Source organism: Schistocerca cancellata, chromosome 9 (assembly GCF_023864275.1).
Source record: "Schistocerca cancellata isolate TAMUIC-IGC-003103 chromosome 9, iqSchCanc2.1, whole genome shotgun sequence".
NCBI classification, from domain to species: Eukaryota; Metazoa; Arthropoda; class Insecta; order Orthoptera; family Acrididae; genus Schistocerca; species Schistocerca cancellata.
The window spans coordinates 185,910,619-185,923,819 of NC_064634.1; the positions used below are offsets into that span (position 1 = coordinate 185,910,619).

The window sequence follows — 13,201 nt, forward strand, 5'->3', positions numbered from 1 at the left end:
GCTGTATGTGCATCTCTGCTTGCTCATTATCACTGGCTCATGAACAACACCCACCATATCTATCCTGTATCGTTACTGGTGACGAGGAATGGTGTGTTCATACTATCATAAGGAGAAGAAGGAAATGGTTGAGCCCAAACAAACCTCCCTGTACAAAGACCTGCACGCATCCACTTAAGATAATGGTATGCATCTGGAGAAGAGTGGCGGTGTGGTGCACTAAGAATTACTTCACCGCCCCTGGTAGATGAGTGGTGAGCGCGACGGAATGTCATACCTAACGGCCAGGGTTCGATTCCCGGCTGAGTCGGAGATTTTTCTCCGCTCAGGGACTGGGTGCTGTGTTGTCCTTTCAACATCATTTCATCCCCATCGACACACAAGTCGCCGAAGTGACGTCAACTCGAAAGGCTTGCACCAGGCGGACGGTCCACCCGACGGGCGGCTCTAGCCACACGGCATTTCCAGTTACTTCACCGGTGTGTAACCATCAATGCCGATGTTTATTATCAACATCTGTGACGTCCTACAGACGCAATCCAAGAATAACGACCAGGAAGACTACGTAAAGTGATGCTAATCCACAATAAACGCCTGCCCGCATTCTGCTAGAATGGGAGGAGCGCACTATACAGGCGTTGGGTTGGGAAGCCATCGTGCACCCATTTTTCTCACCTAATCTTGCGCCATCAGATTTTCACTTTTTCTGCTCTCTATCGAACAACCGTCCTTCCTTTCCGGATGAAAAAGCGCTCCGAACATGGCTCGACGAGTTCTTCGCCTCAAAAACTCGCGATTTCTATAGTCTCGGAATCTAAAATTTACACTAGCGTTGGCAGATTACATAAATAGTGAAGCAGAATATTATTACTGAAGATGGTTCAAATGGCTCTGAGCACTATGGGACTTAACTTCTTTGGTCATCAGTCCCCTATAACTTAGAACTACTTAAACCTAACTAACCTAAGGACATCACACACATCCATGCCCGAGGCAGGATTCGAACCTGCGACCGTAGGGTCTCGCGGTTCCAGACTGTAGCGCCTAGAACCGCTCGGCCACAACGGCCGGCTACTGAAGACTAAAGCCTCTGTTACGTATATCTGATTTGTTTATCAGACTTACGGAGAAATGCTACGAACTTATGCACCAACCGAACAGACTGTCAATAATTTAGTTACAGTAGTAATGTACTACAGCAGGTACTAGTGAATGTATAACGTGACTCGCTCCACAACCTCGAAAATTCTTCTTCTTGATAGCTAATGACCAAATGTTAGGGGATCTTATATCGAATGATTCATGCAGTTAAGTTGCCCCTGGGTACCAACCGACAGAAACAGACAGTACGATGTATTTCGTTGGTAAGACGCTCAGAAGTTACTCTCCGATCAGGGCAGAGCTAGGAAGTTTTTCACAGACAACCTGTCTAACGTGGAACGTGAACGTGTGGGAGGGCTTATCCGCATCCGACTATTCTGTTCATTTCAATGGTACATAGTTTTCGCTAACAGACAAAATCAGTAAAAGGGCATACATAAGAAGGAAATGTTTGCTGACGTGGAAAAGTAAATTGTATTGTAACACTATTGCATGGAGAAGTGCTGACCGACAAAGGACGCGTTTCCAGCAATGGGATGTGTTACCACAAACCACACTGGAAGGCTAGAGCCACAGTATGGAGATCTGATGTGTTTACTGTCGTATGCAAACATCCACACCCTACCAACGATAATCGTGTGAACGGTTGAGTGACATCATTCATTACATGCGCTACCCGCGACAATCCTTCTGGTGTGTCTTACATTCTTACTTTATCCTTACGTGTAATAATTCCAGGGCACAATTTACACTAGTAGTCTGATCGTCTCTAAGACGTATCTTTGTGGAATCATCTACGTTCTGTATATGAATAGTATTATCAACTGTTAAGTACGCTACTGGCCATTAAAATTGCTACACCACGAATATGCCGTGCTACAGACGCGAAATTTAACCGACAGGAAGAAGATGCTGTGATATGCAAGTGATTAGCGTTTCAGAGCATTCGCCGGTGGCGACACCTACGACGTGCTGACATGAGGAAAGTTTCCAACCGATTTCTCATACACAAACAGTAGTTGACTGGCGTTTCTTAGTGAAACGTTGTTGTGATGCCTCGTGTAAGGAGGAGAAATGCGTACCATCACGTTTCCGCCTCTGATAAAGGTCGGATTGTAGCCTATCGCGATTGCGGTTTATCGTATCGCGACATTACTGCTCGCGTTGGTCGAGATCCAATGACTGTTAGCAGAATATAGAATCGGTGGGTTCAGGAGGGTAATACGGAACGCCGTGTTGGATCCCAACGGCCTCTTATCACTAGCAGTCGAGATGACAGGCATCTTATCCGCATGGGTGTAACGGATCGTTCAGCCACGTCTCGATCGCTGAGTCAACCGATGGTGTACTCAACGACGAACCTGGGTGCACGAATGGCAAAACGTAATTTTTTCGGATGAATCCAGGTTCTGTTTACAGCATCATTATGGTCGCATTCGTGTTTGGCGACATCGCGGTGAACGCACATTGGAAGCGTGTATTCGTCACCGCCATACTGGCGTATCACCCGGCGTGATGGTATGGGGTGCCATTGGTGACACGTCTCGGTCACCTCTTGTTCGCATTGACGGCGCTTTGAACAGTGGACGTTACATTTCACATGTGTTACGACCCGTGGCTCTACCCTTCATTCGATCGCTGCGAAACTCTACATTTCAGCAGGATAATGCACGACCGCATGTTGCAGGTCCTGTACGGGCCTTTCTGGATGCAGAAAATGTTCGACTGCTGCCCTGGTCAGCACATTCTCCAGATCTCTCACAAACTGAAAACGTCTGGTCATTGGTGTCCGAGCAACTGGCTCGTCACAATACGCCAGTCACTACTCTTGATGAACTGTGGTATCGTGTTGAAGCTGCATGGCTAACTTTACCTGTACACGCCATCCAAGCTCTGTTTGACTCAATGCCCAGGCGTATCAAGGCCGTTATTGCGGCCAGATGTGGTTGTTCTGGGTACTGATTTCTCAGGATATATGCACCGAAACTGCGTGAAAATTTAATCACATGTCAGTTCTAGTATAATATATTTGTCCAATGAATATCCGTTTATCACCTGCATTTCTTCTTGGTGAAGCAATTGTAATGGCCAGTAGTATAATTATTCCATTGACTCGTATTGTTTCGGTTCTCTTAACTTTTGGACATTAGTGTTCATTACTATGTAAGTACAGAAAAGTGTTTCGTATATTAGTCGGGCACGAAACTATATCGACATATGCGCATAAGAACAGGCTCCGTGAAGCACACGGTCTGCCTTCTGGGAGGAGCGGTTGCAGCGAATTAGTGTCGGGTTGTCGCGTTCTCCTGTGCGGCAGCAATTCCTAACGCGACCGTCGTTTGCAGTTGACTTGATATGAAACGATGTACAATCGGTTTTGAACTCAGTTTTTGTGGTTTTCTCTTGGTCTGTTAAGTAGTAAACGGTGCTAAGGAGATGAGAAGGCCTCAGATGATGTCCTAGCAGTCCGTCACAACTAAACTGAAGCGGTTGGTTCCAGCTGACAGGCGCAAAAGAAAGGTGCCTCCTCCATTTGTATTCCGTTTTGTTGGACGGGTAGCTCATGTAATCGGCTCACGACTTGTATCCATTCGCGTCACATTTAACGTTTTCTATCTTCTGATACACTCTTACGTATAAATCGGAGCGATAGTCACCGAGGTCTCGCCTTTTCACGAAACGCAACCCCATGTTTAACAACACAAACAAAACTGTTCACTCACGCGAACTTTCGACACTCATAGACACTGAACTGACGCACTTATTGCACAGCCCTCATTCTCAGAAATGCCGCCAGGTTGCAGAAATAAAGTAATTTTGTCCAACAGTACTGCTGAACGACTTCCCCTTCGTTTTCTCAGCTAACAGTAGCACATTAGAAGTAGGACACATTCCAGCATATGTTTTTCATTTCTTTCACTACACACTTACCCAAAACAACACAGAGAACTAAATTGTTCAAACACTCATTACGGCTGTAAACAAGGTTCAGTTAAACATTCAGCACATCATTCAGAGGTAGGAAGAATATCATAAGCCTGAAGAGGGAGGAGTAAGGAACTCCTACATTTCCTGCAAAGCTCACGCTCAGCGTTGACTCAATTAACTTCCAACAAATAATATTTTGTAGCTATGTTTCGGCTACATATTTTGTAACTGAATATGATAGTTAGTGTGAAGGTCATTTTGAGGTCCATTCTTTTTTATTGTCATTGATAAAACAAGTCATGTTTCATTTAAAGAAAGGAAAAGAAAATCTCGGCAACACAAAATTACTTCCAAGGAAGGTATCTGTTTATTTGACAAATAGTAGATTATTTTTAGTTTATTGGATTCTGGATTCTTACTGTTTTTGTTGATGATCCTTTACTGATGACAAGGAATAAACTGCAGTACAATGCTGATGAGTGGCAGTTAGCCCTAAATCAGGCAAAATGTCATTTAATGCAGAGGTCTAGGAAAAACAATCCTCTAGCATTCTAATACAGCGTTAGTGGTGTGATGCTTGACACTGTCACATCGGTTACAGATCTAACCGTAACGCTACAAAGCGACATGAAGTGGGACGAAAACGCAAGTTTGACTGTAGGGAAGAAGAATGGTGCACTTTGGTTTATTGGGAGGATTCTGTGGAAGTGTAGCTCATGTCTAAAGGAGGTCGTGCACAGCACAATCGTGCAGCCCGTTCTTAAGTACTGCTCCAGTGTTTGGGACCCCCAACAGGTCAGATTAAAGGGAGACAAGAAAGAAATTCAAAGCCATCTTGTTAAATTTGTTACCGATAGGCTTACTAAATATGCTAGTATTACAGAAATGCTCCCCTAACTCAAATAGGAATCCCTGGAGGGAAGAAGACGTTTTTTTAGCGAAACACTGTTGAAAAAGTTTAGAGAACCGTCAAAACTGCAACAGACTGAAGAACCATTTTTCTGCCACCAACGTACATCTCGCGTGAGGGTTGCGAAGAATAATAAATCAGGACTTGTATGGAACCATATAGACAGTCGACCGTCCGTCGTTCCTTTTGTGAGTGGAGCAGGAAAGGGAATACCTAGCAGCACGTACAAGGTGTGGTATCCGCAAATACAGGAAGTTCAGCGTCAGTGAAACGCCGCACTCGCCTTTGAACCTCTACAGGACGCCAGTCGTTGCTCAAACAATATCGTTGCTTCTGTACTATGAGCAGGACTCTGTTTCTTGCTGCATTATTTGTATTGAGTCTTCGTTCTCTTGGAGAAATATAAGCTGAGTAATCCTTCTATTTACTGTGTTAACTTGTTCTCTAATCATTTGTATTCCTGTCCAGCTTCCCTATGACGACAGTTGCCGCGCCACTCTGTGGCCCGCCTATCCCTACCAGAGTGTATTAAGATGTACAAAACACAATGTACCCTCCGCCATGCACCGTACTGTGAATTGCCCAGTATGTATGTAGATAAAGTGAGAGAGGGTTGTATGTTTGTATCTGTCTTCACTTTAGTTGCACCGATTTTGCAATGAACCTTTTAATTTTGCTGACTGTCTGAGGAAGTGCTTTGTCACGAAGCACAACAAATCTCTTTAAATACTTTGTTTTCAACAGGTTATCGAATGTTTCCTTTTGTCACTCTCTACATGTTTCTACATTGTGTTGAAATCTCAGAGGAAAACTGTACACAAAACTCACTGTTTTATCCACTGGTGAATCTGATAGGTTCCAGAGGAAAGGAGTTCGTTCTGAGTAAGAAATGATGTGGAAATATCCAGTATTAATTCTTACTGGTCCATCGTTCAATCCACAACTTTGAATAATATTTCTCGTGACAAGTTGAATGTGGCTAGGCCTCGTAGTGCGACTGAGTACAATTAACAATATTTTAATTTGCTTTTTGCACTATATTGGAACATTTACTTCGAGAATTGTCACGAAAAGAGAGCCTGCACTTATGGCCTCGATAAATACACGAACCAATATGCTCAACATTTCGACATCCACTTTTAGGTTCCCAGGTAAATGTAGGTAGGTGGTGAATAATATGTTACTTGCATTCGCGAAATTTGCTAACTATTAATTATTGGCTCTAAGCACTATGGGGCTTAACATCTGAGGTAATCAGTCCCGCCGGCCAGAGTGGCCGAGCGGTTCTAGGCGCTACAGTCTGGAACCGCGTGACTGCTACGGTCGCAGGTTCGAATCCTGCCCCTGGCATGGATGTGTGTGATGTCCTTAGGTTAGTTAGGTTTAAGTAGTTCTAAGTTTGTAAGTAGGCTGTTTATGTTTTCTCTATGTAAGTAGGATGTTTATGTTTTCTCTATGTAAGTAGGCTGTTTAGATTTTTATATTGGTAATGCCACGTAGCGCTCTGTATGAAAATCACTGGCTGTGCTGTGTGCAGCCTGTGGCTAGTTTGCATTGTTGTCTGCCATTGTAGTGTTAGGCAGCGTGGAACAGCGCGTAGCGTTGCGCAGTTGGAGGTGAGCCGCCAGCAGTGGTGGATGTGGGGAGAGAGATGGCGGAGTTTTGTAATTTGTCATGAACTGATATATATATTATGACTTTTGATGATATTAAGGTAAATACAGTGTTTGTTCTCTATTAAAATCTTTCATTTGCTAACTATCCCTATCAGTAGTTAGTGCCTTCAGTAGTTTGAATCTTTTATTTAGCTGGCAGTAGTGGCGCTCGCCGTATTGCAGTAGTTCGAGTAACGGAGATTTTTGTGAGGTAAGTGATTTCTGAAAGGTGTAGTTTAATGTTACTCAGGGCCATTCTTTTGCAGGGATCTTTGATAGTCAGGTTGCGTTGCGCTAAAAACATTGTGTGTCAGGTTAAGCACAGTCGTGTACAATTGTTCTAAGGGGACGTTTCAAGTTCTAGGGGACTGATGACCTCAGAAAAGTCCCATAGTGCTCAGAGCCATTTGAACCATTTTTTTCATCAGTCCCCTAGACTTAGAAATACTTAAACCTAACTAACCTAAGGACATCAAACACATCCATGCCAGAGGCAGGATTCGAACCTGCGACCGTAGCGGATTGTAGCGCCTATAACCGCTCAGCCACAGCGGCCGGCTATTAGTTATTTATTGTACACAGCATCTGGTGCACAGATCCTGACTTCAAAAACAGCAAATGCTGGTGGTGACTAAACGTAGTCAAACTGAGTTTTACACAAAGAGAGAGAACGACTAGAGGGCGTGAGACACCATGCCCTTGGCCTCACGCAGAGCCACTGCGTACCTAAACCTCTGTCCACGTTTAATTTCATTACGCTAACGGACAAGGCGTCTCGCTTCAGTACACGGAATGTTTTCAGCTAAATCCTAACTAACAGGAGACTGACCATGGGATTCTCATTTAGATACATTTTGGAGAGGCTATGATAGAGGATGTGTGATATAACATGAAGAAACTAGTAAATTATTCAGTTTGTTTTACAGTAACTGAGTCAACTACTCCGAATGACCTTACAAAAAATAAGTATCAAATTATTAAAACATTAATTCTTGCGACTCTTGTCGGTCAAGTTGTCAACGGCTGTCCTTTACTGTTCACTGCTTGCCGCTCTAGCGGTGCCCTAGCTTCGACAATGTACACTGTTGTGAGTGACATAAGTCGAATGTTTTAATTTTGACAGCCAATTCACTACTCTTTTAGTGTGTTACCTACACGCCATTTCATGAGAAAAAGTACTTTCACTGACATTTTAATACGTATGTAATAACCTATCTGTAGAATTATATAGGCTTACCTGTTTTTTTCTATTATATTAAACCTGATACTGCATATTACTTTTGTTTTGTCTATACTCCACTGTATAAATGCTTTCCAGATCTGAAGATGGAAACATTGATTACAGACACCTGTTTTCGGGAACAAAGGTTATTGAGAACGAAGCCTTCCGCGAAGGCACTGTTGTATAAAACATCCTCGGACTTCTTTCCGTCTCAGTTCACCTTAAAACATTGAGCTTTCAACGATTACCTCCACCATCTGTGTTAGGAGCAACTGCTGCTGTGGTGGCCTTATATAGCCCAAAGAGGGCTTCTGATTGATCGGCAATTACGTCACGCTGTCGCAGATGGTGTGAACGTCTCAGCTCCCGTCGTAGCGTAAACATTGCGACGAGTATCTCTGGGTCTTCTCTATATCGAGAGCTCGCATCCACGCACCATTAAGATTATATCCGCTGTTACTACTGAAGAGCTTTTCACACATTCCTATTACTGCAGCTTCTTTAATTACAGAGTATGAGTATATGGGAGCCTCGGACAGAACTTTTCTTTCGTCAAACAGTATTTTGTGTTTGCTCGTGACGCTGTGCTCAGCAACTGTAGATTTCTCCAGTTCTCCATTTTTAATATGTCTTTGATGTTATACACAGCGGATGGACTAATCTATATTATTGCTCCAGCACTGTTATAAATCACAAGATTCCTAAGGCCGAGACTGTCCTTAACAGGTTGTAGCATCACCTTTCTCTTCTTAGGAGCGCTGAAAATACATCGCCGGCAGCTGTGGCCGAGCGGTTTAGACGTTTCAGTCCGGAAACGCGCGACTGCTACTGTCGCAGGTTCTAATCCTGCCTCGGGCATCGATGTGTGTGATGTCCTGTGGTTAGTTACGTTTAAGTAGTTCTACGTTCTAGGGAACTGATGACCTCAGATACTACGTCCCATAGTGCTCAGAGCCATTTGACCCATTTTTGAAAATACATCTGATATCTCGGCTTCCAGGAACTCTACCTATTTTGCTGGATATTGCGCTGCAGAAAGGGAGGAATACAATCGGTGGCTCGTCACGTGAATGTTTAACATTTTCAAGTTTCCGTTTGTTGAAAAAAGCTTACTTCACATCACGTGACCCCTAGGCTTTCTTTGGGAGCACATACTTCAGATGATCAATTTAGGAATGCACGTGGTTCTCGTCAGAAACGGTTTTTTCTCTGTGTGCCAGTCTATTTAAATCTGCTCTTTTCTGGACTGAATAGCGAAAACTCTGGGCGCTAAGATGCAAATCAGCGTGCGTCGGCTTGCCGTGCACTGGGTGGCCTCAACGTCCATCTGACTATCGCTGCTCCACAATATCTAAAAATGGCAGCCTTTCCTCTTTCTCCGTCTCTACAGTGAACTGGGTATTTCGGTGTATGCTATTCACATGCTCCTGGAAGTGCTCAAGTGCTTCTACGGCTGGTGGCCAAAACTCAAAATGTACCATAAAAAAAGTTGGAATTTGCTGGAGACAACGGAGAGCTCATATCCACTCCCTCCGTTATTTCTCTTCCAATTTACCGCCGTACAAGAAGTAGGTGGTCGTCACAACATATAGGAACAACTTCATCATTTCAGGGGGAAAATGCTCTGCCAACAGTTTCAATGTGTCCTCCACAGGAAGTTTCGTAAATCGTGAGACCACATGCAGGCGGACTTAAATATCGTTTCGGCCAACTAATCTGTTTGATCTGTTTTCACAGACGGTTTTTCCTGTCGAAGACGATGGAGATAATAGTCTAAAACTCGAGATTTTACCCTGAACTGACGCGCCAAGAAGTCCGAGAATATTTTGTATAATAGAAGTTATAACTAGCGATCTTGGCAAAGAAGTTTATCTCCGCTTAGATATTATCAGAGATCGATCTTTGCTTCTCAGAATGAGTAAAACAAAGGATATCATTATTTATCGAAAAAAGGCTACTTCGATACTTTCGGAAAAGTCACTAATTCTGCAATGAGAAGGTGTGCGCTGCGCTAAGGCGTACCCTGGAAGTCGGGGAGATGCGGCTGCTTGGCCAGCCAGTCCTTGATGTGCTGGAGCGCGTCCTCGCGCGTGTTCACGTCCTCGTTCAGCTCCTTGCGGATGTGGATCTGCAGCTCCGGGCTCGGCTGGACCAGCGTCATCTGCAAAACAAACCAGTGGTCACGTACAGGTAGGAAAGACGTGACAAATAAATGCTAAAATGTCACACAATTAATCATCACAGAAGATTTGCTCATCACAGAAAACGTGCAATTAGGAGGCAAGGAAGATTAGGGTTTTAACTCCCCGTCGAGGAAAACGTCATTAGATACGGAGGACAATGTCGAGTTAGGGAAGGATATCGATGGTGTCATCCACGTTTTTCCTTAAGCAATTTAGAGAAAGCATAGAAAACCCAAATCTGAATGGCGTCCGTCTAGGATTTGAGCTGTCGCCATACTGATGTCCAGTGTCTTACGATTGCGCCACCTCCCTCCTTGATACAGTTCGTCAGGATCCTTGCTCATTCATATGGAAAAAAATAAAAAAACGAACAAGTGCGAGTGGGAATCACGTTCTGAGGGTTCCTTACCAACCTAATTATGTAAGTCATATAGGGAGCTCATCTTTAGGTTTTGATGAGTGAGTTTGCGAATATCGAAATATGATACATAAATGCTCGTATTCTTTGACTAAATTTTTTACACTTCAAGAGGACCGTAGACCTTAGTATGTGTCATAAATTTCAACATGATACCTCTGGCCCTTCCTGAGAAAAAGGAACTTTGAATGAACAGACGGGTAAAAAAGTCAGCCTATAATGACGTTTGGTTTGTGGGGCTCTCAACTGCGCGGTCATCAGCGCTCGTACGAAGCCCCAGTTTTTACACAATCCAATCCAGCCACTGTCAAGAATGATGATGATGAAATGATGAGGACAACACAAATACTCGGTTCCCGGCAGAGAAAGTCCACAACCCGGCCGGGAATCGAACCCGGGGCGCCGTGATTCTGCGGCAGCAACGCTGGCCACATTTTCTTCTTTCTTTTTTATTTTCGTTGTTTGGGTCGTAGCGGACGTCGCATGACATCCGTTGAAAGCTCGTTGTTGATACCTTCACAGAGACCACACCAGACAGAACACGCAGACCCACCGTGCCGGCCACTAGGCCACGAGCTGCTTGTGAGCCTATGAGGGTTCCGTTTATACCGATGGGAGTATGGAACTGTAAGAACTAATATTTTTGTATCTATAACAATAAACATGTATGTAAAATGTAATGAATAATGAAAGCTGTAAAAGCACTAGTAATAAAATATTATACAGGATGGTCAGAAACAGTCTGAAAAGCTTGTAAGAATGCTGCAAAAGAGGTTGTGCTAAGATAGAGTTCTTAAAAAAAAAATGATACACTGCGCCCTTTCGCGCGTTAATTATCACTGAAATTAGCCAATCAGGCTGTTGCGCAGGCAAATTCCAGCGGCCAGCCAAATAAAATTAGTGTCAATTGTTCTCATAGCGTGGGTGATAGCGTGCGAGACTGCTCTGTCTTTGGCTCCGGTTCGACCCTTACTACCGTCCCACGTTAAGTTTTTGCTTGGCTGTCTCGTTAGGTTTTAGGAAACCAAACGAAGCACACGTTTGGCGACAACGTCTCTCGCGGGCCACTTGAATGTGCTCCCACAACCTCCTCATTGGCCAACTTCAGTGCTAATTAACGCGAAAACGGTGCAAAGAATTGATTTTTTACTAAAAATTACTTCTCAGCACAGTCTATCGTGCAACTCCCTTACAAGTCTTTCAGACTGTTACTGACCGTCCGGCATATACAAGTCTTCATCGCAAAAGAACACTTTTATTCTAAGTAGTGACCGATATCGACCCGACCAGGATCATCTTCGGAGGATACCCCAGTGGTCACGTGTGGATACGATGGAAGGAAGCAGGAACTGGAGATACCAGGTGCTGGTGTTGACTGCTGTGGCTGGTATCAACAGTTCTTGCTCCGTGCCAACGTATCCGCACGTCAGCATTGCAGTATGGTCCGAAGATCATCCACAGCGGGTAGAAACCGGTCACCACTTACGAATAAAACTGTTTTTATGAGAGCTAGACAGCTCTATATAATATTTTATTACTACACATATCAAAAAGTTTTGCATCACCTTGGTTCAAAGAGTTCCGGAACCTGTACAGATAATTGAAACAGAGATCAACATAAACATCAGTTCCGCCCCTTTTATTGCTCATGAAAACGACACATTACATGTGGTACCACCGTACAGCAAGACCTTCAGAGGTGGTGGTCCCGACTGCTGTACACACCGGTCTAGGCGCGCAGTCCGGAACCGCGGGACTGCTGCGGTCGCAGGTTCGAATCCTGCCTCGGGCATGGATGTGTGTGATGTCCTTAGGTTAGTTAGATTTAAGTAGTTCTAAGTTCTAGGGGACTGATGACCACAGAAGTTAAGTCCCATAGTGCTCAGAGCCATTTGAACCATTTGTACACACCGGTGCTCTTGCATTGATGCATGCCTGTATTCGTCGTGCCATACTATCCACAAGTTCATCAAGGCACTGTTGGTCGAGATTGTCCCACTCCTCAGCGGCGATTTGGCGTAGATCCCTCAAAATGGTTGTTGGGTCACGTCGTCCATACACAGCCCTTTTCAATCTATCCCAGCCATGTTCGATAGGGTTCATGTCTGGAGAACATTCTGGCCACTCTAGTCGAGCGTTGTCGTTATCCTGAAGGAAGTCATTCACTAGATCTGCACGATGAGAGCGCGAATTGTCGTCCATGAAGACAAATGGCTCGTCAATATGCTGCCTTTATGGTTGCACTATCCGTCGGCGGATGGCGTCATGTATCATGCAGCCGTTACGGCGCCTTCCATGACCACCAGTGGCATACGCCGGCCCCACATAATGCCACCCCAAAACAGCAGGGAACCTCCACCCTGCAGCACTCGATGGACAGTGTGTCTAAGGCGTTCAGCCTGACCACGTTGCCTTCAAACACGTCTCCGACGATTGTCTGATTGAAGGCATATGCGACACTCATCGGTGAAGAGAACATGATGCCAATCCTGAGCGGTCCATTCGGCATGTTATTGGGCCCATCTGTACCGCGCTGCATGGTGCGTGGTTTCACAGATGGACCTCGCCATGGACGTCGGGAGTGAAGTTGCGCATCATGTAACCTATTGCGCACAATTTGAGTCGTAACACGACGTTCTGTGACTGCAAGAAAAGCATTATTCAAGATGGTGGCGTTGCTGCCAGGGTTCCTCCGAGTCATAATCTGTAAGTAGCGGTCATTCACTGCAGTAGTAGCCCTTGGGCGGCTTGGGCGAGGCATGTCGTCGACAGTCCCTTCTCTTT

At 44.6% G+C, this 13,201-nt stretch overlaps 1 protein-coding gene across 2 annotated transcripts in view; it reads right to left on the reverse strand.

Annotated features, from left to right (window-relative positions):
• Nucleotides 1-13,201, reverse strand: part of LOC126100440 (alpha-tocopherol transfer protein-like) — a 127,879-nt gene that overhangs the window by 31,247 nt on the left and 83,431 nt on the right. For both annotated transcript variants that reach the window (XM_049911047.1, XM_049911046.1), the window contains exon 2: nucleotides 9,839-9,977. In XM_049911047.1, coding sequence (XP_049767004.1) covers nucleotides 9,839-9,977 — 139 coding nt within the window. The remainder of the gene's footprint in view (nucleotides 1-9,838; nucleotides 9,978-13,201) is intronic.